Source organism: Ranitomeya variabilis, chromosome 1 (assembly GCF_051348905.1).
Source record: "Ranitomeya variabilis isolate aRanVar5 chromosome 1, aRanVar5.hap1, whole genome shotgun sequence".
Lineage (NCBI taxonomy): Eukaryota > Metazoa > Chordata > Amphibia > Anura > Dendrobatidae > Ranitomeya > Ranitomeya variabilis.
The window spans coordinates 826,995,843-827,023,122 of NC_135232.1; the positions used below are offsets into that span (position 1 = coordinate 826,995,843).

The 27,280-nt window shown below is 42.7% G+C and overlaps 1 protein-coding gene across 1 annotated transcript in view; it reads left to right on the top strand.

Annotated features, from left to right (window-relative positions):
- CHRNA6 (cholinergic receptor nicotinic alpha 6 subunit) overlaps positions 1–26,493 on the top strand; it is a 48,891-nt gene extending 22,398 nt beyond the window's left edge. The window contains exons 3-6 of the mRNA XM_077275529.1: positions 8,782–8,826; positions 20,878–20,987; positions 21,067–22,045; positions 26,234–26,493. Of these exons, the coding sequence (XP_077131644.1) occupies positions 8,782–8,826; positions 20,878–20,987; positions 21,067–22,045; positions 26,234–26,362 (1,263 nt within the window). The 3' untranslated portion in view covers positions 26,363–26,493. The remainder of the gene's footprint in view (positions 1–8,781; positions 8,827–20,877; positions 20,988–21,066; positions 22,046–26,233) is intronic.
- Positions 26,494–27,280: the final 787 nt, after the last annotated feature.

The following is a 27,280-nucleotide window of genomic DNA, read 5'->3' on the forward strand; positions in this document are numbered from 1 at the left end:
GAGCTGGTTTATATTCCTTCTTTCTAAGTGTATGGTTTGCCTCTAATATGTGAGCGGTGTGTGTGCGTTTGCATCTATCATGTGAGCAGTGTGTGTATGGTTTGCCTCTAATATTTGAGCGGTGTGTGTACGGCATGCATCTAATATGTCATCAGTGTGTGTCACGGCTGGTGGAACGCACCAAATAATATAAAGGAAGGTATATGGTGCGTTCGCAGCCTGGGGTCCACCGTGCAGAGATGACAGCTGCTGCTCGGTAATGGCGGACTATATGGCGGTATAATGTGAATACACACGGGTTAACGTCACTCGGTATGTAAGGAGGCGAACCCTGTTGCTTCACAGGGCCGCAATACCGCAGAGTGAACGCTAGTGTTAGGTCACAGGACTCTGCCCCAAGGACACAGGGTAGAGTCCCTCTAGACCCACTAGCGCTCGGCGCCGCAACTGCGGTGCCAGGGAGAAACAAAACTAATAGATTTAGTGCACTAGGTGCAGCGCCGCTCTGACGACTGCCACTAACCACCCTAACTAGGGCCTGGAAAGCGCACTTATTGTGCACAGCGCCGCCCTGACTGACACTGCTATTTGACGCAGTATTCTCGTGCCTAGTGCTGGATGGCACAATCTGGCGCTAGTCAGCTCAAACACCCCACCACATGCAATGACGCTAGGGAGCAGGATAATTAGGAGCTTTCACCAGATATCAAACACGCATCCACACAATTTTAGTTTATACTAGAGCGTGGCCAAGTGGCCATGCAAACCGTTTATAGTTGCAGCCTTCCGGGACCTTCCCAGTGGTCCAATCAGATCTGCTTCAGGACCTGAGCATGTGACCTCCAACCTCTAATGAGAGGTCATCCCACGGGCATGCTCAGTAGACAAAAAGCAGGACTTAGTCCCTGGAGCATCTGCTCTCCGCTGATCAATGCTGGATACAATAGCTGGACATGGGACAGCAGCAGTAACCAGACGCGCAGCATCAGCTTGAGCAAGATGCTGGGACTGCTGCGGCTGAGGAAGAATGGGAGACCGCAGAGAACATGGTTCAAGTTTTCCCCTGTGCAGTGGCGGGAACTCAACACCTAACAGTGTGTGTATGGTTTGCATCTAATATGTGAGCAGTGCGTGCGATTTGTATCCAGTATGTGAACTGTAGAGCCTGTAAACTGTAAGGCTATGTGCACACTCTGCGGCGTGCTCTGCGGGTTCTCCCGCAGCAGAATTGATAAATCTGCAGGGCAAAACTGCTGCGGTTATCCCTGCAGATTTATCGCGGTTTGTTCCGCGGTTTCCGCTGCGGGATTACTCCTACACTATTGATGCTGCATATGCAGCAATATGCAGCATCAATAGTAATGGTAAAAATAATAAAAAATGGTTTATACTCACCCTCCGATGTCCGGATCTCCTGGGCGCTGCACCCGGCGGTCCGGTCTTCGGTTTGCTGTGCCGAGAAGGACCTTCGTGACGTCACGGTCATGCGACCGCGACGTCACCACAGGTCCTGCTTGCACAGCAACCAGACCGGACGGCCGCGTGCAGCGCTGAGAGGTGAGTATAGCATCATTTTTTATTTTAATTCTTTTTTTTTACACTATTTATGCTTCCCAGGGCCTGGAGGAGACTCTCCTCTCCTCCACCCCGGGTAGCAACCGCACATTATCCGCTTACTTCCCGCATCGTGGGCACAGCCCCATGCGGGAAGTAAGCGGTTCAATGCATTTCTATGTGTGCAGAATCGCAGCGATTCTGCACAAAGAAGTGACATGCTGCGGGTTGTAAACCGCTGCGTTTCTGCGCGTTTTTTCCCGCAGCATGTGCACTGCGGTTTGCGGTTTCCATAGGGTTTACATGTTAATGTAAACGCTATGGAAACTGCTGCGGACCCGCAGCATCAAAATCGCCGCGGATCCGCGGTAAAAACCGCGAAGTGTGAACATGGCCTAAGGCAGCAAGGGGAGGGCCCTCTCCTTTCTGTACCAGTACGTCATTGTTAGTTTGTTCACCGTATTTTGTATGTAGCGCCTTCTCATGTATAGCACAAGGGAATCAATGGTGCTCTAAACATAAATAATAATATTAATAATTACAAACCATAATGGTCTAAGTTGTAAACACTGTGTGTGGTGTATGTGTCTAATATGTGAGCTATGTGAGTGCTGTGTGTGATAATGCTGGCTGTGATACAGCTTCTGTGCATGTATATTTTGTTTTAGAGATTTTCATCCCAAGGTCAAGCTAATCCTTTCTTGTGTATGCATATAATTGTGAGATCAGTGTTTCAGCCTAATTTGATAAATATTCCTGCTTAAATCTAATTTTCCAAGGAATTAGCCATTCTTTGCTTCGTTATATAGGTTATCAACAAATGCCCAACATAAAATATCTGATATTATATAGCACTGACATGGAAAGATAAGGGGCAGACATAGAGGTGATTCTCATAAAATTAGAATTTCATCAAAAAGTTAATTTATTTCAGTTCCTCAATACAAAAAAGTGAAAGTCATATATTATATAGAGTCATTACAAACAGAGTGATCTATTTCAAGTGTTTGTTTTTGTTAATGTTGATGGTTATGGCTTACAGCCAATGAAAACCCAAAAGTCATTATCTCAGTAAATTAGAATAATTAACAAAAAACGCCTGCAAAGGCTTCTTAATCGTTTAAAAAGGTCCCTTAGTCTGTTTCAGTAGGCTCCTCAATCATGGGGAAGACTGCTGACTTGACAGATGTCTAGAAGGCAGACATTGACACACTCCACAAGGAGGGTAAGCCACAAAAGGTCATTACTAAATAAGCTGTCTGTTCAGAGTGCTGCATCCAAAGCATATTAATGGACAGTTGAGTGGAAGGAAAAAGTGTGGTAGAAAAAGGTGCACAAGCAACCGGGATAACAGCAGCAATGAAAGGATTGTTTAGAAAAGGCAATTCAAAAATTTGGGGGAGATTCACAAGGAGTGGACTGCTGCTGGAGTCATTGCTTCAAGAGCCACCACATACAGATATATCCAGGTCATGGGCTACAAGTGTCGCATTCCTTGTTTCAAGCCACTCATGACCAATAGACAACACTAGAAGCGTCTTACCTGGGCCAAGAAGAAAAAGAACTGGACTGTTGCTCAGTGGTCAAAGGTGTTGTTTGCAGATGAAAGTAAATTTTGCATTTCATTTGGAAATCAAGGTCCCACAGTCTGGAGGAAGAGTGGAGAGGCACACAATCCAAGCTTCTTGAGGTCTAGTGTGAAGTTTCCACAATCATTGATGGTTTGGGGAGCCATGTCATCAGCTGGTGTAGGTCAACTGTGTTTTATCAAGACCAAAGTCAGCACAGCTGTCTACCAGGAAATTTTAGAGCACTTCATGCTTCCCTCTGCCGACAAGCTTTTTCGAGATGTAAATTTCATTCTCCAGCAGGACTTGGCACCTGTCCACACTGCCAAAAGTACCAATAACTGGTTTAAAAACAACAGTATCACTGTGCTTGATTGGCCAGCAAACTTCCCTGACCTTAACCCCGTAGAGAATCTATGGGGCATTGTCAAGAAGAAGATGAGAGACACCAGACCCAACAATGCAGATGAGCTGAAGGCTGCTATCAAAGCAACCTGGGCTTCCATAACTCCTCAGCAGTGCCACAGGCTGATTGCCTCATTGATGTACAGTAGTTATTGATGCAAAAGGAGCCCCAACCAAATATTGAGTGCATTTACTGAACATACATTTCAGTTTGCCAAGAATTCAGATTTTAAAATCATTTTTCAAGCTGGTGTTATAAAGTATTCAAATTTACTGAGATAATGACTTTTGGGTTTTCATTGGCTGCAAACCATAATCATCAACATTAACAGAAATAAACACTTGAAATAGATCACTCTGTTTGTAATGACTCTATATAATATATGAGTTTCACTTTTTGTATTGAAGAACTGAAATGAATTAACTTTTTGATTATATTCTAATTTTGTATGAAGCACCTGCATCATTGGTGCAACCTTTGTGGCCGCACAGGTGCCCAAGAGATAAGGGGGGCCAGTTTTACTTCCAAAGCAGGTACAATTTAGCATTTTTAGGCACTCTTGGGCTGAAAATTGCCCATATTTTGTTCTTGCACAGGGGTATTTTTCTGTCTGGGCCCACCATTGGGAAAGATAGACACTTTAACATGCCAAGTTATAACTCACACTATCTATCCTGAGTATCCTGAGTATACCATATATACAGTATGTACTGTATAAGAGTAGGAGTACAGTAAAAAGAAGGCAATGGTAAAGTTTGTGATCTTGACCACATTTGATTGCATAGAACTTAAACACCTTTGACACAGCCTAGAGGTTACTGTAATGAAGATCTGTCATAACACAGTGACATTGATTTATATAGCCTTTCGCCTACAATGTTATGTCAGGTTGTCAGTAATGGATATAAAGCAATGTCACACTTTTTATCCAGCGCCTACATTCTGGAGATCAGTGGTGGTACAAGATCAGAGATAAATTTGAAGATCATTGAAGATCATTGTATTGAGCAGCCACAGCATAGTTGAGAAAGTGTTGCATTAACATTGTGCTCGCCCACTGAAGCTTTAATTTTAGGCCACGCTCATTCTGGCCAAGTGAGCGCTGTCAATTTAGATAGTGGGAGGCAGCCAGGCATAATAATTGAGAAGCGGAACCGTAACGCTTGTGGCCACCTCATTGATCACCCTTGTTTGAATAATTGACAAATTGCTTTTTATGCACACGAAATGCAACATTATTATTACACCAAATATATGATTTTTATAGGGCCTAAGTTCCCTATTTTGTAAGTGTAAATAGTTTTTTCAAGTAACAGACTCACTTTAAATTGGAACATCAGTAAGCACAGAACCATATTACACTACTGTAATTTTACGTCATATTACCAAAGTAACCTGTTAGATCATATTATATGTTTATACACCTATAATTTCATACAAAGGCAAATATTTCATGACTATGAAAAGTTATGGAATACACCATCAGATGTAGTGCTAAGGCGCAAATCTCCACTAGAATCATTACCTTTAGGAAATAATATCCTGCACCTAGACCAGTTTTGTGATTAAAAAAAAGTTACAATCTATGGTACACACTGTATTTTTACCACAATTTACAATTCTTTCCCTTTTCCTGCCACTCATGCCACTTTTCTAACATGAGGTTGGTGCTTTGCGGGACAGATGTGGCCACCCACTGCCCGACAAATTTACTATAACTATATAGAAATTGATGTAAATTATAGCTGCAGATGCGTATGGGAAGGAAGGAGCTTGGACTCCAGAAAGTGACTGGTTGTAAGTCAGTTTGGTGAAAGGAGTGGGAATAGGAGATCTCAAGCTCTCAGGGGACAGGTGCAGGACAAGGCTGCACAGCAGTGAAAGTGTCTAGTATGTGTAAATTCCCTCTAGGTGTCAGTGGGCACATGAATTGGAAGCACCCGTGATAGCATCCTGTGATGGCATAATCACCAGCACAGCCTTCAAGGCAGAGGACACTTCCCTGTATCATAAGACTAAAGGTTTATCGGGAGTCAGGTTTGTTGTGGTATGCACGAGCCTGGGTAGGCCCCTGGGTTTCAAAGTGGTGCTGTCCTTTCATCACTACAATTGGCAAGGTGAGATGGTGTAGGAATCTTAGCCATTGCAGCTGTACCCAAAACTTTTGGCATGGATAAGACAACAATTAACAGAGCACATCAGGATCGGCAGCAGCTGGCAACACCTTTCAAAAAAAGAGAAGCAAATAGGAGATGTGAGGGTGGCATTTTAATGACAGTTGGGCAGCGGGAGAGGCACTAGTCATGTAAGGTCTGGTGGAGAGGTTGTACTGGTTATGTTCATGATTTTGGTTCTGAGTTCCTTTTAGATTTTTCTGCTGCAGGCGCTTTTGCTTGTCGTGGCAAGAGAGCTGAAGGAAGTGGTCATCATGGACACTGCAGACGTTTTGACAGGTACCTGGTGTCAGAGGGTCTTCAAGCAGTTTGTCTGATGATTCCAACATGTCAGCCTCCTCATCTGTGATAGCCCAATGCCAAGGATATTTGACTGCCTTAATTTATGGCATGGATCATTATATTTTGGCATGGATCATTATGATGGCATAGGTCAAGGGGACTGGCAAGTGAGTTTCACCACAGCACATTGAAGAAAGCAAGGCACAGCCAGTGGTTCCAGTTGCTCCACTGACTTCACCCACAGCACTGTCATGGCATAGAGCTGATCATGTCTTGTTAGGTTTCATACCCTGTTGATATTTTGAGGCTTCTAGCTACATTTTGGAGTAGATAGTAAAGTTTGAAGCAGGCATTTCACTCTCTGTGGAAAAGATAGTAGGACGAACGAGTAGATTCAGATTCATTCCGTTCAGAGCTCCAGTTCTTTAAGACTTTGAGGGAGTATATTGCCCACCATTCTTGTGGTAAACAGGACTTTGTCAGCTTGTTTTGTTCTTCAGTGTTGGAGACATTTTGGATTTGTCATAGAAAAAGCCTGATATGTGTGCTTTGATTGCGCAAAAGGTGCTGCTCTTTAAGGGATTTCAATTCTTAGTTTATTTGGGGGAATTAAGTGCATCGGCTTCATAGGTACAGATATCTCTTTTCGGTATAGGATTTTTCTTGAAATTATGTATGGTCACAAATATTATAAAGCTCTTCATGATTAAATAGATGATACAGGAATAAAGGGAATGGAGGTAGGAGAAAAAATAATGGACAGCTAGTGACCAGTTTCCTTTGTATTGGACAGCTGTTAGCTGTCTTAGAAGTGATTTGTAGGGATTGTTGGAAGGTCGTCTTGTTCTACTTTCTCATTTGCTTACTTTGGTGAATTACATAATAGGGAGTTGGTTACACCTAGTAAATCCAAGAAGTGAGGGTTGATCGCTAATGGTGTGTTATTGGCGCAAACCATGGTTAAAATTTGTGTTAGGATATCCAATGCAAATATTTTTTGATGGGGACCATTGCTGCCTGCTAGGGCATCGAATTCCAGGTTTCCTGGTTTTGTCTAGTGAGGGAATATGTTGCCATTCGTGAAAGTGGCGATATTTTAGTTGTTTTATAAAGATAGTCTCTGCTCACTAGATATTATTTTAGCACTGTTTTCAATGCTGGGCTAAGAAAATTGGTTTTATAAGCTTCAGAGTTCAGCTGGGTAGAATGAAATCAGAATGTTTCCAGTTTTATTATACTAGTTTACCGTTTGTTTTGCTGGTTGTACACATTCTAAGTTTCATTTTAGCATCCTGCATATAGTTGTCTTTCAGGTTCAGCTTTTAAAAATATTGTTTTTGTCATTGGTCATTCTTTTATTTACTGAGCCTGAGAAAAGAGCTGACATCAGGACGGGTGGCCTATAGATGGCCATCTGGATGCTTCAGAAACTGGAAAGAAGTGGAGTGCACCAGGCAGTTTGCAGGTAACGTGCAGGTGGTAATGACTTGTTTAAAATCAAAATGGGTGAACTTATCTTGTTAATAAAACATGATTTTTAGTTTTGGGGTGCAAGGAGAGAAGGGAAGAGTGGAAATAATTTTCAAAAAGTTACATTGGTATGGTCAGAAGTGATTCAAAGGAAATACTGGCATGGGTCAAAAAAATTAACAAGCATCAAAAATAGAAAGATATCTTTTAAATGTACAGATCTCAAAATGTGTTCTGTATGCTCCCTAAACACCTTCCTGCTGTGATCGACTGCTCTCCAGACCGACAAAAACATGGAAAAGCAGCTGTGAATTGCATCATAATTAATACTGCCTAGCATCACACGTCTCACCAAAGAGAAGCATTTCCAGCCATCACATTAGGGGTGAGTTAATTATTTGTATACAGCAGGATCATTTCCAAGTTGATAATTTTTTATGACCCATGACTGATGTTAGAAGTTTACAAATGGCCTTGGCAGAACAAAAGTTCCCCGCATTTTTGACATTTCTGCTAGATGGGTTAGAGAAAGCATTGATTTTTTGGGGGGTGTGGTTGGTCGGAAGAGACTGTAGGGGTGCACTGCTTCCTCCATGTCAGCGGAGACATTATTTAGTCCGCAGTGTCCACTGTTTCCCAGCGTTTGGCCCTCTGGAAAAAAAAGAAAGGACCCACTTCATCCAGACTGGCATTGTTTATGCTGGTCTTAATGAGCTCGAGTGAGTAAGCCTCTTAACCTTCAGTTAGTCCCGCCAAAATACTATTGGTCGCATGCACCTCGCTGTGCTATGACTCTAGTAAGGTTTGTGGCAAAAAAATATACAGGTAATCAAAAAATTAGCCGAGCTGGCATTGCCATGACCTATTCCACCCTCATTCCGACCCAGCTCCACTCAACAGGGCAGAGAAGTACACCTTTGCAGGAGCCCTGAGGCCAGAGAGCAATAAAGAAGCTGGAGGGTGGCGTCACAAAGAAGATGAGAGGCGCCGGACCTGGACCTGCGACACCCATTGGACCGGACCGCCCCCCGAGTGAGTATAATATAACTTATTTTTGTTCACTTGCAGGTCGGTCCGAGGGCTTATCTACAGCATTATAGAATGCTGTAGATTAGCCCTGAAAGGCAGTGGCCACATCTTATAGCGGCAAAATCTGCTGATAGTTTCCCTTTAAACAATATTTTCACAATTTACTGAATTGTGAGATTGGACTCTAGCATTGAAAATAGTGACATATTTAATTTTTTTGTATTATCTTGTAAAACAGGTTATTAACACTTCTAAATGTGAAATTCCTTTTTCTTATTTATTTATTTTTTTAAATAAGGATGAAGTTAACCAAATTCTGGAGACAAACCTATGGCTTCGGCATGTAAGTATTAGTAGTGTTAGGCTTGAAACTGTTAAGTCCTCATACTAACTCATCTTGAGGGTTCACCCTATAGACTGGCATATTTAAAGGGATTTTCCACCACTTTGATATTGATGATTCTTGAACTGCAGCTCAGCCCCATTCAAATGAATGGGGCTGTTTTCTCGTATAACCAGTGCTCAGTAAATCACAACATTATATAGTGATATTCCACCAGGCAAATATGCAGTAACAAGTAGACGGAGCAGCTCGGCAAGGGAGAATTTCTGATCCGCAGCCACAGCTGTCACTAATAGCAGCTGATCGGCGAGGGTGCCTATCCTAAGGATAGGTCATCAATGTAAAAGTAGTGGACAACCTCTTTAAGTACAATTGACATGTTATCTTTATTATGCAGATTAATACAGTCACAACAATATTTAGTTTATATACCGTATTTTATTTTTTAATATTTTGTTACTTTTGCAGAAAAAAACAATAGCAAAAAAAAACAAGAACATTATTTGGGTGACCATATTCTGAAATTGTATTTTCTATAAATGGAGGTGTATGAGTGCAGGTACCATTTTTGAGTACATATAGGTTTTTGATAATTTATTAATTCATTTATTGGTAGGTGGCATTAACAAAAAACAATACATCCAAAATAGTTTTTTGTTTATTTTTATAGAGTTCACTTTACAGTATAATTAACATGTTAATTTTGTATCTGCAGGTTAATATGATTAGGGTGGTGCTGTTGTATTTTGTGCAATGAGCTGTAGTTTTATTAATATGATTTTGGGATATATGCAACTTTTTGATCACTTTTTATTTCATTTTTTGTCAAGCAAATATTACCAAAAACAGCAATTCTGGCATGGTTTTTCAGATCTTTTTAATTACGGAATAAATACTAATATAATGTTATCGTATGGGTCCTTATAAACAATAACAATGTTTTTGCATCGTTTGTTTTTCACAAGTAAATCATATTTTTTTGTTATTAATATCAGGATATTTTACATTTAAACTTTTTTTTACTCATAAAAACATTTTTTACAATGCTTAATTGTATGGCATATCCTCAGTGTATGCCATAAACATCTGGCTGATGCGAGTCCCAAACCTAGGACCTGTACCTGACCTGATCTTGTGAATTGGATTCTTTCTCATGCCACTGGAAATGGGCCATTTTCTCCACTAGTTTCTAAGTTCCAAATCTTGCGTAGCAATTAACGTGAGCTAAAGCAATACATATCTAACAGGCCCTAATAACATTCAAAATAACTAAATGACTCTGCACATGATCTCCTGTATACATGTTTGCGATCATGTGTTTACTTGATATAAGTTCTTGACTTGCCATTTATCCCTCAGGGTCTTAAAGTTTCTCCTTGTGGAGAGTACCAAGTTGGGGTAGGGAGCCTTATAAGCCATGCAATGTTCCTCTGGAAATTTAAATATGCAACTAACTTCTTCAGAGAGGAACAGGACAGGAACTCTAGAGACACATATTGGAGGAAGCAATCCAAAATGTCAATGACGAACCAATAAGGCTGCACATTCAAAATGCATCTAAACATAAAAAATAATTTTAAAAAGATATGGGGTCCCATCTATTTTTGGTAATGAGCCCTGGTAAAGCAGACGGCTACTGGCTTATATTATCAGGTTGGGAAGGTCCCTGGTAATTGCGCCTGACCCAGCTTAAAAATACACGCCCGCAGCTGCCCCAGAATTGGCACATCACATTACATTCGCCAATTCTGTTGCTTTGCCCGGGTCTTCCTGATTGCCCTGGTGAAATCAGGGTAATAATTGGGGTTGATGACAGCTGGATTTGTCAAGAATCACATTTGCCATCAATCTCTGGGGTTAGTAATGGAGAGGTATCTAACAGACAGCCTTATTATTAACACAGTAATTAAAAATAAAAACAGACAGACAGAAAAGAATCTTTACTTGGAAAAAATACACACACAGAAAAAAACACTTTATGTTAATAAAGACTCCCCCACACTATCACTCATTCTCTAATTTATTTTAAATCGTCTCCTCTGATGTCCCCGGCATCTCTGAATAGCAGTAAAGTACTGTTAATCACAGGCACCGGGAAGTGAGAACAACACTCATCAGAGCCGTTGGCTCAATGCTTCTTGTAATAAGAGCCAGCTGCTCTGCTGAGAACTTTCGTTACTACATTGCCTGTGAATAGTAGCATTTTACTGCTCTTCAGAGACACAGGAGACATTGAGAAACATGGATTACGTTGGAGGAGCGTCGTGGGAACATTTTTTTAAATAAATTGTGTGTGTGCTTTTATTCAAGTAAAGTATTTTTTTGTGCGCGTGTGTATTTTTCTCTTTTCTCTCTGGGCTAGTAATGGGGGTGCCTCTCCATTACTAACTTTTGAGATTGATTCCAGCTGACATTACGCAGCTGACATCAACCGCAAAAAACCTTACCCTGAATACCACCACACCAGGGCAACACGGGAAGAGCTGGGCAAAGCGTCAGAATTGGTGCCTCTAACAAATGCACCAGTTCTGGGGTTGCTATGGGCTGTTATTTTTAGGTTGGGAAAGGCCAATATGCATGGACCTTACCAGTCTGATAAAATCAGCCCCAAAATGTCTGCTTTAACTTGGCTGGTTATCAAAAATAGGGGGAATTCCACAATGTTTTTTTTTATTTGTTAAGTAAATAAATAAATGAAAAAAAAAAAAAAACGATATGGAATCCTCCCTATTTTTGATAACCAGCACAGGTAAAGCAGACAGCTGCGGGCTGATATTATCAGGCTGGGAAGTTGCATGGATGTTGGCTCCTTCTCAACCTAAAAATACTAGCCCACAGTCGCCCCAGAGTTGGTTCATCCATTAGATGCACCAATTGTGGTGCTTTGCCCAGCTCTTCCCCGTTGCCATGGTGCGGTAGCAATAGGGGTAATATTTTTGGGGGTTGAAGTCAGCTATGTAATGTTAGCTGGCATCAACCCTAAAAGTTAGTAATGAAGAGGCGTCTATCAGACACCTCCATTACTAACCTAGTAAGTAAAAAAAGAAAAAAACACACACAGAAAAAATACTTTATTTGAATAAGCACACACACAGAGAACAGTTTATTTGAAAAAGCACTCCTCCACACTTCCCTCTTTCACCAATTTATTACAAAAAATATTGACACACAGGTCCAAAGTGATTCAATTTCCTTGATGTGTCAGGCAAATGTGAATAGCAGTTGTGAGGCAGTGATTGGTGTCACAGGTAGGGGTCGCTGTGTGTTCTTCCCAGGTTGTGCATGGAGACGGATGAAGTCCATAGGTGTGCATGGCAGACACGGATTTCTGGTCCGGGTTTTCCATGTGGCAGAAAGCCACAGGTTTGTTTGTTAAAAACCCTGCAGTAAGGGGTATGGGTGTGTCAGGTGTCAGGTGCAACTTCAGTGTAAGTCTGGTGTGTGCTGGTGTGCAGAACAGAGGCCTGCAGAGCACAGGCTGAGTGCATGGAGGCACAGGACAGTGGAGCCAGCAGTTATGGCAGCTGAATAGCCTGACACCCACAGCGTATACAGCGATACAAGTCGTCCATGGTAACTGGTCTCAGATGTGGACAGTCCTGTGCCCGGAGGTGCCAGAGGTGGATGTCCTGTGCCTGAAAGAGTCGGATGTGGACAGTCCTGTGCCCGGAGGTGCACCAGAGGTGGATGTCCTGTGCCCGAAAGAGGACTGGCATGTGTAACGATAGCAAACAGGTAGATATGATGCCTGGCTCCTATCCGGAGGATATCCTGGGCTGTGTGAGTAAAGAGTCTGTGATACAGTGGTGCAAGACACCCACGGGAATTAGTCAGAGGAGGACTGGCATGTGTACAGTCTGCAACATGTGAAGCTGTGTTTGGAGACTGTAATATGGCATGTGGTCGCCCCACGGATACTGGACAAGGACAGGTCTGGCATGTTGAGGGACTGCAATCTAAAGCCATATGATGTGTAGTGCTATGAAACGGGCACTGACAAGAGATGCAAGTGTGTGTATTTAACTTTGATGTCGTGTACTGTAAAACGCTATGCACCTTTGAGTGTGAAGTAACACAGTAAGGAGACTTTTGTGTTTGAACTTTTATTATTTTACAAACCCCTTTAAAGACTTTTCCTTTAACATGGGCTCTCAGGGCCACGGACCGGGTCACCGCCGATGTGGCACATCCCTTTAAGTACCGGACCAGGTACCGAGTACCCCACTGCCCTGGCGGGCGTTCCATTTTGGCATCATGAACAGGATTCGTGCCCCGGCGACATCACTGGGTACTGTGTGCCATAGACTGCGTTAAATTTGTCTGTAAGCCGCCATTGCCACGCCGCAGTGAGCGCGAGGAGAAGAAGGGGGCATACCTTCTTGGGCAGAGCCTGGAAAAGAGCGCGGAAAGGAAGCGGAACTCCGTGCTGGGGGATCCGCAAGTGAAGATGCCAGAAGCCCCAGAAGGAGAACCGGGAGGAGCAATGTACCGAGCGCAGGAGGAACCGCTGCAAACTCCGGTGGTGAGACGTCAGGCCTACTTCAGGTTAGCACAGGGGTAGGGATTTGTCCCCCCTGGGAGAAGATCCAGCGGAAGCTGCAGCCCCAATGATGCCACCAGGTCCCGCGGTGGACGCAACCGCAGGCCCCATGATGCCACCAGCGGTAGCCGTAGCCCCTATGAACCGGTCTTACCCCACCGCAACTACAGCTCCAATAATGCCGCTATCCATGCCCTATATACTGGGAGCGGCCTGGCTGCCACAATATTCAGAGGAGTCCCACATGCTGAGTGACTTTAACGAAAGGCTCTGCAGCCTATTTGAAGTACAGGTCCTTCTCAAAAAATTAGCATATAGTGTTAAATTTCATTATTTACCATAATGTAATGATTACAATTAAACTTTCATATACTATAGATTCATTATCCACCAACTGAAATTTGTCAGGTCTTTTATTGTTTTAATACTGATGATTTTGGCATACAACTCCTGATAACCCAAAAAACCTGTCTCAATAAATTAGCATATCAAGAAAAGGTTCTCTAAATGACCTATTACCCTAATCTTCTGAATCAACTAATTAACTCTAAACACATGCAAAAGATACCTGAGGCTTTTAAAAACTCCCTGCCTAGTTCATTACTCAATACCCCCATCATGGGTAAGACTAGCGACCTGACAGATGTCAAGAAGGCCATCATTGACACCCTCAAGCAAGAGGGTAAGACCCAGAAAGAAATTTCTCAACAAATAGGCTGTTCCCAGAGTGCTGTATCAAGGCACCTCAATGGTAAGTCTGTTGGAAGGAAACAATGTGGCAGAAAACGCTGTACAACGAGAAGAGGTGACCGGAACCTGAGGAAGCAGTGGACTGAGTCTGGTGTGGAAACATCCAGAGCCACCGTGCACAGGCGTGTGCAGGAAATGGGCTACAGGTGCCGCATTCCCCAGGTAAAGCCACTTTTGAACCATAAACAGCGGCAGAAGCGCCTGACCTGGGCTACAGAGAAGCAGCACTGGACTGTTGCTAAGTGGTCCCAAGTACTTTTTTCTGATGAAAGCAAATTTTGCATGTCATTCGGAAATCAAGGTGCCAGAGTCTGGAGGAAGACTGGGGAGAAGGAAATGCCAAAATGCCTGAAGTCCAGTGTCAAGTACCCACAGTCAGTGATGGTGTGGGGTGCCATGTCAGCTGCTGGTGTTGGTCCACTGTGTTTCATCAAGGGCAGGGTCAATGCAGCTAGCTATCAGGAGATTTTGGAGCACTTCATGCTTCCATCGGCTGAAATGCTTTATGGAGATGAAGATTTCATTTTTCAGCACGACCTGGCACCTGCTCACAGTGCCAAAACCACTGGTAAATGGTTTACTGACCATGGTATTACTGTGCTCAATTGGCCTGCCAACTCTCCTGACCTGAACCCCATAGAGAATCTGTGGGATATTGTGAAGAGAAAGTTGAGAGACGCAAGACCCAACACTCTGGATGAGCTTAAGGCCGCTATTGAAGCATCCTGGGCCTCCATAACATCTCAGCAGTGTCACAGGCTGATTGCCTCCATGCCACGCCGCATTGAAGCAGTCATTTCTGCCAAAGGATTCCCGACCAAGTATTGAGTGCATAACTGAACATTATTATTTGATGGTTTTTTTGTTTGGTATTAAAAAACACTTTTATTTGATTGGTCGGGTGAAATATGCTAATTTATTGAGACAGGTTTTTTGGGTTATCAGGAGTTGTATGCCAAAATCATCAGTATTAAAACAATAAAAGACCTGACAAATTTCAGTTGGTGGATAATGAATCTATAGTATATGAAAGTTTAATTGTAATCATTACATTATGGTAAATAATGAAATTTAACACTATATGCTAATTTTTTGAGAAGGACCTGTATATCCCCTGACAGAACATCAAAAGGTCAGCATTCTAACCGGTCAACTAATTGGCGCAACACAGTGAGTGATCTGATCCCCATTGCAATGCCTCCCAGGAGTGAAATGGTGTGGGGCAGCAATAGGTCTCAGAGGTAAAGACTACCAGGCCCTGGTAGAACCTGTATATTCAGATAGTAGGCCTACCATCCTGACAGCCAGAGGGGTGGTTGATGTCCGCAAAGGGAGGGTACGAGTATACGCCCTTAATTGTGGAGAGAAAGAGGTTCATTTACCCAGATATGCCACACTGCTAAACTGTTCACTGTTAGTGATAATGCAATAAAAGCAACAGAACCCTTGGTCCCGTCCGACCAAGCGGAGGACAATGGCTCTGCAGGACAGTTGGAGGATTGGTGCCAGAAGTTACACGTGGGCACTGAGTCTACCCCTTCACACCAAAGATGTGGGGCTTACCGGGTGGTTCATGGGTATGAGCGGCTATTCAGCAAACACCCACTAGATTTTGGGCAGGTAAAAGGGGTTCAACATCATATCCCCACTGGAGGTCATCCACCCATTAAAGAGAGGTACTGGCCTGTACCTCCAGCTCACTACCAATGTGCCAAGAGTTATGAGAGATGAAAGATGCTGGGGTGATCAGAGACAGTAGTAGCCCCTGGGCAGCTCCATTAGTCCTCGTTAGAAAGAAAGATGGTAATATGAGGATGTGTGTTGACTACAGGCAGATAAACCATATTACACACAAGGATGCCTACCCATTGCCCAGAATTGAAGAGTCTTTAGCTGCTTTAAAATCTACTAACTATTTCTCCACCTTAGATTTCACTTGTGGGTATTGGCAGGTTCCCGTGGCAGAGGCAGATAAAGAAAAGAAAAGACTGCCTTCACGACACCGATGGGCCTCTCCGAATTGAACTACATGCCCTTTGGTCTTTGGAACGCATCAGGGATGTTCCAGATGATGATGGAGTGCTGTCTTGGGCACAAAAATTTTGAAACCATCCTGTTGTACCTGGATGATGTCATCGTCTTTTCCAAGACCTATGAAGACCACCTGAAGCACCTAGCCGAGGTGTTTAAAGCCCTGTCCAATTATGGCCTAAAAGTAAAGCCGTCCAAGTGCCATCTGTTAAAGCCCAAAGTGCAGTACCTGGGCCATGTGGTAAGTGCCGAAGGTGTGGCACCAGACCCTGACAAGGTCACGGTGATCAGGGACTGGCCGAAACCCAGCAACATCCACAAAGTCCGGCAGTTCCTCGGATTGGTAGGGTACTACCGAAGATTTATCAAGGACTTCACTAAGATAGCCGCACCCCTGCAAGGCCTGTTAGTGGGCCAGTCCAAGAAGACGAAGAGTAAGAATACTCCCTTTCGAGTGGAACGACAGGCTGGAAGTATCCTTTACTCGATTCAAGCTGGCTCTCATGGGAGATGAGGTACTGGCCTACCCTGACTATGACCAACCAATACTCTACACAGATGCCAGCAACGTGGGATTGGGAGCAGTGCTGTCCCAGGTGCAGAAAGGCAAAGAAAAAGTAATTCCCTATGCCAGCAGGAAGCTTTATCCCACTGAAAGGAACCACAAAAACTACAGTTCCTTCAAGCTGGAATTCCTCACCATAGTCTGGGCGGTAACAGAGTGATTCAAGCACTACCTGGCTTCAGCAAAGTTCACCCTTTTCACAGACAACAATCCGCTGACTCACCTGGAGATGGCAAAACTGGGTGCATTGGAGCAGCGATGGATGGCCCGGTTGTCCAACTATGAGTTCACCATCAAGTACCGTGCAGGGCACAAGAATACAAATGTTGATGCGCTGTCCAGGATGCCCCATTTACCAGAGGTGGTAGAAGATCCGGAAGCAATTGAAGAGATTGAGTCACCAGCCTTCTATCGCCCAGAGGCGACCCAGTACTCCCATTGTGTGAAGAACAAGCGCAATGACAGGCGAGAAGCCACTCTGAACCCATTGCCCCACCATGGATGGGCGGAGATGCAGGATAGCAACCCAGCAGTCCGTTTGGTAAAAGAGCTGCTGACACAAGCCGATTCACACCCTAGTCCAGATGCTCCACAAGAGACTCAGCAGTTGTTGAAGGAGAAGGGCAAATAGTTTATATACGACGGTAAGCTGTGTGATTATCGACCCACGCACTCACGAGCTGGTCTGGCAGGTGATAGTCCCGAGACAAGATGCGCCAATGGTCTTGGAAGCATACCATGATGGAGCAGGACACTTCGGATGGAAGAAGTTGGAGGTCTTACTTCGTGGGAGGTTCTATTAGATTGGCATGAGAAGAGCCATTGAAAAGTGGTGCCGAGAGTGTGGCCCATGCAACCTGCACAGAAAGGACCGTTACAGCCAGAGGGCACATCTACAGCCCATAGTCCCATAGTCACCAAACAGCCACTTGGATTGGTAGCCTTAGACCACATGAAGCTAACCCCAAGCCGGTCAGGCTATGTCTACGATTTGACCATAGTGAACCATTACTCCAGATTCCTGGTAGTTGTGCCTGTCAAGGACCAAATAGTAAAGATGGCAGCCAAGGCCTTCCAACAACACTTTTGTCGACCACACAGATACCCTGAAAAGGTGCTCATTGACCAAGACCATGCCTTTGAGGCAGAAATGTTCCAAGAGTTCTGTAACCTGTATAAATGCAAGAAAATCAGAACAATGCCATACTATCTGCAGACAAATGGCATGTGTGAGAAGATGAACCAGGTGGTAATTGACCTGTTGAAAACCTTGCCTTTGCAAGAGAGAAGCTTGTGGCCAGAGAAGTTGCCGGACTTGGTAGATCTTTACAATCATATCCCGGTGAATTCCACCAACTGCACTCCAGCCTACCTAATGAGAGGAAGACCTAGCAAATTACCTGTTGACCTTGATATGAGAGTCCTAACACCAGAAACAACATCACCAGATGCAGATTGGGATACTGAGCGACAGCAGAAATACTGCCAAGTACAAGAATGTGTGGAAAGAAGTCTGTCCCAGGCAAGACAAAGGCAGGAGAGAAACTATAACCAGCATGCCCCTGCAATTCCCTTGTCACCAGGTGAACAAGTTCTAAAGCAGAAAAGAAGAATGCACAAACTTGATGATCAGTGGGAAGCAGAACTATACACCATCTTACAGTAAAGTGTGTCTCATAAGCAAAGATGGAGGAGAAACCTCGACTGCGGTATCTAGAGATCATCTTAAGGTATGCCCTGACCAACTGAGAGACAAAGAGAGGTAATTGGTAATTGGTGTTACCTGTTTAAAAATATTTGCTCATATATATTGAAAATCTTAGATGGACAATAGAGTAATGGATGGTGAATTACCTAAAAACTTTACTGTAAATAGTTGGCACCTCCTAAAGTGCATCTAATGGTTTTACCATGCCCTGGTAGGGTGAGTAGAACCCTGTTGTTTCCTCAAACCAAAGAAAAACCATTTGGCATGGCCGAAGACAAGGTCTTGATGTTATGCCTTGTAGCCCACCCAAGGCCTACATTGGGGGTTTATAATGGGTCCCCTGCATCATTACTGTTGTTCATGAACAAGGACACTCTGGTATAAGACCAGTCGTACTTATATAAATTCTGTTTTACAACGTTAAAGCCAAAAGTGCCTCCCATAAGGGAAGAGAAAGTTTGCACCTGTTTAAACCTGTTGAAATGTTTCAAAAACCTTTGCACATTTCCTAACCTGTATTGTTTATGTTTTCTTTTCCCAGTCCGGAAGTACTGGATTTAATGGGTGGGATGTGGCACCCCAGGAGTTCGGTACCACAGTGGTACTGCCTTCCTCTCGGGGAGGGTAATACCATGCCTGGAAACGAGGAGGATCCCTTTGGCAGCTGTACATGCAACATGTTCTGACTCCAGGCCAGAAGGGGGAGCGCTAAACTGGGTTTCAGGGGAACTTCCCTATATGCATTCTGGTCTGGGAGAGCAGATAGGCAGTCTGTAGCAGACAAGGAACAGTGAAGGAGCACAGGAGAAGTCCAGAGCAAGAGGAGAGCTGCGATAGAGCTCCTTCTAAGCTGAAGCGCAGAAACCGGGCACTGGGAGCCCGAGGCTGTGTGGAACTACATGTCCCACGGCAGAACCAGAGGGCAGGAAATTGATAGTGACTTGCCCACATTACACCCTGAGGTACAGCAACATCCAGAGCCCGGAGTCACTGTGGATAGAGACCCCAATGAAATGGCTCGCGTTGCCTACCATGCAGGAACTGTCCCAGGACAGAGAGAACGTGAGGACCTTGTGAGAGGCTTAAAGGGAACCTGTCACCTGAATTTGGCGGGACAGGTTTGCGGTCATATGGACGGGGTTTTCGGGTGTTTGATTCACCCTTTCCTTACCCGCTGGCTGCATGCTGGCTGCTGGATTGAAGTTCATTCTCTGTCCTCCGTAGTACATGTCTGCACAAGGAAAACTTGCCTTGCGCAGGCGTGTACTACGGAGGACACAGCATGAACATTCAATCCAAAACCCCGCCCATATGACCGCAAAACTGTCCCGCCAAATTCGGTTGACAGGTTCCCTTTAAGGCAGCAAGGGACAACAACACAGCACTAGAAGGAAGGCTTCCAACCCCACCTGGTTAGGGGGATTTCAGTTTCGCTTCCAAGCCGGCTGGACCACACCAGTACCTGTGATCCGGTACCCTGGACTGCGGTTGCCTAAACTCTACAGTAAAGAGGTAACGAGACTGCAACTTGAGTCCTCTGTTTCTTTGTACACCACCTACCATCTTTATCTACTACATCGGGAGCCCTGGGGACCCAGCTTCACCTGTGGGAAGCCATACCATGCCTGCTGCCATAACATCACCCCAGAGGACCCCTTTAAGCAGCATCGGTCATCCCTGACCGAATACCGCAGGTGGCATCACGAACATTTATTATTTTACAAACCCCTTTAAAGACTTTTCCCTTAACATGGGTGCCCAGGGCCACGGACCAGGTCACCCCCACCGTGACACATCCCTTTAAGTGCTGGACCCGGTACTGAGTACCCCACGGCCCTGGTGGGCGTTCCACTACCGTGGCATTACATAGCAAAGTGAGTCACTACCTGGCCCCTGTGAATAGTGGTCACTTTACTGCTATTCACATTTGCGTGACACATCAAGGAAAGTGGATTACTTTGGACCTGCGTGTCAACATTTTTTGTAATAAATTTGTAAAAGAGGGAAAGTGTGGGGGAGTGTTTTTTCAAATAAACTATTTTTTTCTGTGTGTGTTTTATTTTTTTATTACCGAATTAGTAATGAGGGTGTCTAATAGACACCTCTCCATTACTAACCTCAGGGGTTGATGGCAGCTGTGATTTTTGAAAAATCAGAACTATCATCAACTCAAACTACTATTACCATGATTACCACCACATCAGGGCAAACAGTATAGTTTCTCTTCAAAATTAACTTTTAGAATTGATACTTTCAAGAGGTTGTTCTACAGTTTCTATCCTCTTCCTCTTTGAAGAAACTACTTGCATTAATCTCTGATTCATTATGTATTTGCTTTCCAGTCTACAAAAATAAACAAAACCTTTGGCTTATTTCTGATTTCAATTATTACAGGATTTTCTGTTTTATTCCTTCCCTTAATTAAAAATGAATAAAGTATGTTTATCCTTTGTGTAGATCTGGAATGACTACAAGCTGAAGTGGAATCCTGTGGATTATGACGGGATTGAATTTATGCGTGTGCCTGCAGACAAGATTTGGAAACCTGACATTGTTTTGTACAATAAGTATGTAGTTCGTACTAACCTCTCGATTGTTGCTCACTGTGAAGTGACAGTTTATGAATTTATCTTTCTCCTTCTACAGCGCCGTTGGAGACTTTCAAGTTGAAGGGAAGACTAAGGCTTTACTTAAATACAATGGTTTGATAAATTGGTCTCCACCAGCAATATTCAAAAGCTCATGCCCAATGGATATAACATTTTTTCCATTTGACCATCAGAACTGTTCAATGAAATTTGGGTCCTGGTCATATGATAAGGCCAAAATTGATCTTTCCATTGTTGGGTCAAAGGTTGACATGAAAGATTTTTGGGAGAACAGTGAATGGGAAATAATAGATGCCTCTGGGTACAAACATGATATAAAGTATAACTGCTGTGTAGAGATCTACACAGATATAACCTACTCTTTTTACATCAGAAGGCTGCCTATGTTCTACACCATCAACCTCATTATGCCATGCCTCTTTCTTTCATTTTTGACGGTGTTAGTCTTCTATCTTCCATCAGATTGTGGGGAGAAGGTCACCCTTTGCATCTCAGTATTGCTTTCCTTGACTGTATTTCTATTGGTAATCACTGAAACAATCCCATCAACCTCTCTTGTAATCCCACTGGTTGGAGAGTACCTCTTATTCACCATGATATTTGTAACCTTGTCTATCGTGGTAACAGTATTTGTGCTCAACATTCATTATCGGACCCCAACAACACACAAAATGCCCAAATGGGTAAGAGATGTATTTCTAAAACGTCTACCTAAACTACTCATGATGAGGAAAACTATGGAGAAAAAAGATCGACCATGCTCTAAAAGAACCAAGAAGAGAACATACGGCAAGACAGGAAAACCTGTAGATTCCCAGTGCAGAGATGTAGAAGTGTTTGAAGATGAGACATGTTATCATTGTATGAAATCAAAAGAACAAAGTGCCAGAAGCCGCCGGCGACAACACCAAGAATCCTGCAATGCAATTCAGCAGTCTCCTGCAGAAATCAGAGGCGTTGTTGAGAGCATTCAATTCATGGCAGAAAACATCAAAGATCATAATGAAAGAAAAGAGGTATTTTTGATCAATTAGTCAATAGCAATTTATTTGAAAATTAATATATGTAGTTATGTAAATGATCCACAATATATGGTAGTGTCGGCTTTTTAGTCAACATTGATACTAATACTGTATAGTAATTTAAGCCTATATAATAATTCCTGCTCTTGTTACGTAGTTACCAGCTATATAATATATAGGGCCCATCATTTAATTTTTTTTGTTACTTTTGTTATCTTGTGTTTACTGATGCATTCATCAAAATGGCGCACAAAATTCATGAATTTTGCGCAAAGTAAAAAAAATTGTCTTTTTATCTGTCTTTAAATATTTTTGCAACCACACAACAAAAAGTCATTTGTTTTGCAAAAAAAAATCTGGTGTACATAAAATCACTCCAGAGGGGGGCTGGAGTACATTTGTGACATATGTTTGTGACTGTTTGAAAAGTCACAACTGTTGAATCAGGAGGAAACATCTCAAAACCATCAACCCCATCTACAGTGGAAGCAAAAAAAAAAACAACTTATAAAATAGACTTAAAAAAAGATGCAAATGGTAAGATGAATTTGGTGATAACAAAAAAGGCACAAAATAGCAAAAACTAAAAAAAAGACAGTTGTAATGGTGAATTGAGACCAAAGTGTTGAAGAAGTTGGTCATTTTATTACAGGATACTTAGAATGATTTTTGCACATCTCCTTAAACAGGGTGTTCCCTTTTGGCAATTGTATTTTGTTAGAAGGTCTCTTGATGATAAACTGATCATAGTTAGTAATGTAATTAGCTGTAATCTGCAGAAGTGGCAGTAAATGTTTAATTCCCCTGTAGCTCCAACAATGTAGAGAGAAGCATTACACAGTGCTAGTTGAGATCAATAGTCTGTGTATATAGACATTCTGGGTCCTCTAGAGCTAGATCTCTCCTCCAGTTAAGCAAAGGAGACCCTAAATTAGCTGTTTCCCTGTAATATCTCAGAGTTCCCTAACATAGCATTTAAGAAAACATAGCCTTAGTAAAAAGTACACCCCTGTACAGGTGGCCATAGGCATCAGATAGTTGTTGGCCATATGCTCTTTTGACCCTCAACTATAATCTTGGCTCAGCCAAATGTGTAAGTGTTCTGAAGAAGGTGAGCAGGAGGAAGCTGCTGACAGACACCACTGGTGATGACTTATTTCCCCTGAAAACAAAAGGAAAGAAACATTGAAATTAAACATGCTCTGATCCTTCTTTCGTTTCCTATCACCAATCCAGGCATATTTGGGAGTTATATTACATTACATAATTGCTATTGCAGCCAGGTATGTTTTACTCTGAAATGTCAAGGTGCTTCAGAAAAAATAGTTTTAAAAGTCAGCTGGGCACCTTAGGGATGTCTAGTCCAGCTCCGTCCTTATACAGCTTTTCTCTGTCTCTATCGCGTTGACTGACCGGTCTTTTCCTGTGTACATGGCAGGGAGAGATCTGGCAAACAACTGGAGCGGACAGTGAGAAGCCAGTTGGGTGGCGCACCGGATTGGTCACATCTCTCTCTCTAAGGGTTGGCTTTTCAAACTAGCATGAATCTATTGACAGGTATCCTTTATGTACATTGCTACACTAGACTTATATGCCCTTTATTGTAATAGCACAATACATTTTAAAGAGGACGTTTGACCAAATTTTTTATGTTGGACAGAGCACACAATGTAATAGTGGCTGCAGAGAGGAATAAAACATTATTTTTAAATTTCACCTTTCCATTGCAGAGATTGCCACCAAATGAGTTAACCTTTTTCTTAAAGTCCAAATGGGTGTTATCAGAGTTTCCACTGGGAGAGTGTACTTTTTCCTACTGTATGATGCTGACCAATCATAAGCAGGCAGCAACACAAAAAGGATAGAGGAACACACCCAACAATAGCTTAGGGAAGGTTTTTCAGTGTGTGAAATTTAATGATACAGCCTGATCTCTTGGTCTAACCTCCTGCATGAGTCAGTTTTGGGAAGGGGCAGTGCTACTGAATTTACCTGTGTCACACTATAAATACTTCAATCAGCTCTGTGCCAGTAATCCCACTTTTGTTTGTGGTGCTGAGGCAACAGAGATCAAAGCAAGGTGTCATAATGTCTCATACAGTAGAAATATGACTGTTCTGGACTATTCCTGTGTAAGATATAATGACAACACGCTCTGATCTCACTGCAGAGCGATTACAAGTAGAGTATAACAGACATCAGTGTGATACTAACACTTTGAGCTCTCATCTCTGGAAAGGCAAGGTGGTGGAGTGACAGTACCACAGAGCTGAGATTGCTAGGACAGGAGAAGAGCTGATAGAGGTTTTGCAATATGACAGGGATAAACATAACTATGCTGCTCCTCCCCCACACTGACCTTATCCGAAAGGTGTTGTGTTAGCCATCTGTGCTTTGCAATCATGCAGGCGGCTAGACTAGGAGAACAGTCTGTCTGTCATACATCTCACACACTGAGAAACCTTCTCTAAACTATGATGGGGCGTGTTCTTTGTTCTTTTGAGTATTGCTGCCTGGTTATGATTGGTCAGCATCACACAGGGAGAAAAAGTTCACACCCCCAATGAAAACTTAACTCTGATAACACCCATTTGGACTTTAAAAAGTTAACTAATGAGGTGCCAAATATGTGGACTGCCAATATCTCCACAATAAAAAGGCAAAATTTTTAAAAAATGTTTTATAAGCTCTGCAGCCAATATAACATCCTGTGTCAAGTTTAAGATGAAGAATTTGATAAAATGTCCTCTTCAAGTAGCTCTTTCCAGCATTTTAGAATACTTAGGTGAAGGAGGGTATAGATATTCCTCAGGTTTCAATTATGAATGTTATTCACAGCAAGCAAGGAATTAACCACCTTCCTTTACAGTCAACTGCCCTAACATGGGTTGTGCAAAGGGATTGATTAGTGCAGACAATTCTGTTGATAACGTCATGTTTTCTCACTAGATTCCTTCAAGACATTAATTTTTGCCAAATGCCTAAATCCGCGGCCTAGGAGATTAGACATCTGTCAGGTTACTCTCCCAGCACAACCACACTCACGTGGGCACTGTTCATGGTCTACTAGCTGCCTCAAAATGGCTGCCATTAACAGGCGTTGCACCAGCTACTCTGCTTTCCAGAATCCAGAGTTTGGCCTGGCCTTCACCCTTTAACCCTGGACTTACACAGAGGTCCCTGGGCTGGGCCACAGAGTTAACTGCTGTTCAGTGGTGCAAGCTGGTAAGAAGGATAGTCAGATAGCCGGGTTAAATCCAGGAGGTATAGGAGGCACAAAATCATTAGGCAAGAGAAACGTCAGCTAGCCGAATTCAGAGAACAGGATAAATCAAGATAAAATGACAGATGCAGTTAACCCAATGTTTGTGCTACCTGGCTTCACCTGACTATCAGATGGGGAACTGACTCTCAGGGTTTATATAGTGAACACTCCCACCCAGTGCAACAGCAGGAAGAAACCCAAGCCAACAGAATGAACTCCATAGCTCCTAGACTGGTACAAGTCTCAGGAATAAAATATTATTGACTCAGAGCAGCCTAGCAGCCAAAACAGAAAGCGGTCCCCATGTAACACATACACATGCTTGTCTGGGCATGTATGTATTGTGTATAGGGGAAGAGGAGTAAGGGGCTGCCAGATACTTCTGCTAGTGACTTATCTCCCTGACACAAAAAGGTCAGACATGTTACAATGCCAATACCCTTCTATCTACTCACATCTGTTCACATATACATGAAATGGTTGGCTAGTGTTGATTACAACTACGTTGGTGGCAAATAACAATCTAAAATGTATGGTCAACTTTAGCTACTGATTCTTACACTTATTTTTGTATATTAATAAATATTAATCTATGATAATCCATCTTTAAAAACTGGAGCCAATAACATTTGTCAATAGTGGAGAACTATCAAGCCTGCATTGATTATCCAGGTAATGGATTTCATAGTCTTGTTATGAGCTTTCATTAACATTCCCCGGGCCTTTCCAGAATGTAGTTTCAAACATGTCATGTTTTGTTAAGTCTGCACTCCTGATATAATTTATAATATAAAATGTGACATGTAATACACTACACTGTAACTATTTACACACTTTCTGAAAAAAATGAATATGTTTTACCTCCAGCTTGATTATGAAGCAAACACACTTATCATTCCTCTATGTCTTGGTTTCAGGAAGAAGATGACTGGAAATATGTTGCTATGGTCATTGACAGGGTCTTCCTCTGGGTGTTCATTATCCTGTGCGTTTTTGGAACCACTGGGTTATTTTTGCAGCCAATGATAGATGGGAACAAAACATAAAAATTTTCATATGGATACCATAAAAACATAAGTAGTGTTTGTACCGTCACGCCAAGTTCTATTGGAGTAAACCTGCATCACAAGAAAAACCTAATAGAAGTAAGCATCATAAAGGACGTTCGTCGTCAACATTGTCAAGGGCCATAGTATAATGGCAGAAGTTGGACCATCTGTGCACAAGTCCCTGGTGTAGATCATCAGTTTAAAATTAGCTCATGTAAAGTAGTAGCTGTGCACGGCTCAGTAGGTAACGTGCACGAGACCTGTGAAATAAAAGCTAATAATTAGTAAGCAATAACTCATAAAAAGAGCTATGCAATCTCCTTATTCATTGACCTAGATACATAAGCATCGTTTTCATTTATTCTCAGAAAAAGCTCACAGACGCACAAAGAGGACTTAAAAATCATCCAGAAAATTGACAAAAAAATCACAGAGAAAAAAGCAGAGATGGTACCTGCTGAAGCCTCCAAACAAATGCACCAGCAGGGCGCATCGGACCCAATAAATGATGGCAACAACACAGATGCAAAAAATACCGATGAAACAACCACTTTCAATCCAGTATTGGTTGTTTGGCATTAGTGCACAAATGCCAAAACAACCAATACTGGATTGAAAGTGGTTGTTTCATCGGTATTTTTTGCACCTGTGTTGTTGCCATCATTTATTGGGTCCGATGCGCCCTGCTGGTGCATTTGTTTGGAGGCTTCAGCAGGTAACCATCTCTGCTTTTTTCTCTGTCATTTATTCTCAGATATCAATGGTACACTTGGAAATAAGAAACTTTGTAATAATGTATATCTTATCAGAGAAATCTGATTCTTTCCCCTCCTGGGCTGATCATTAATTCTCAAAATTCTCAATCAAGGGTAATCTCTGTTATCAATGAAAACATTTTTCTCGTATATTTCTATG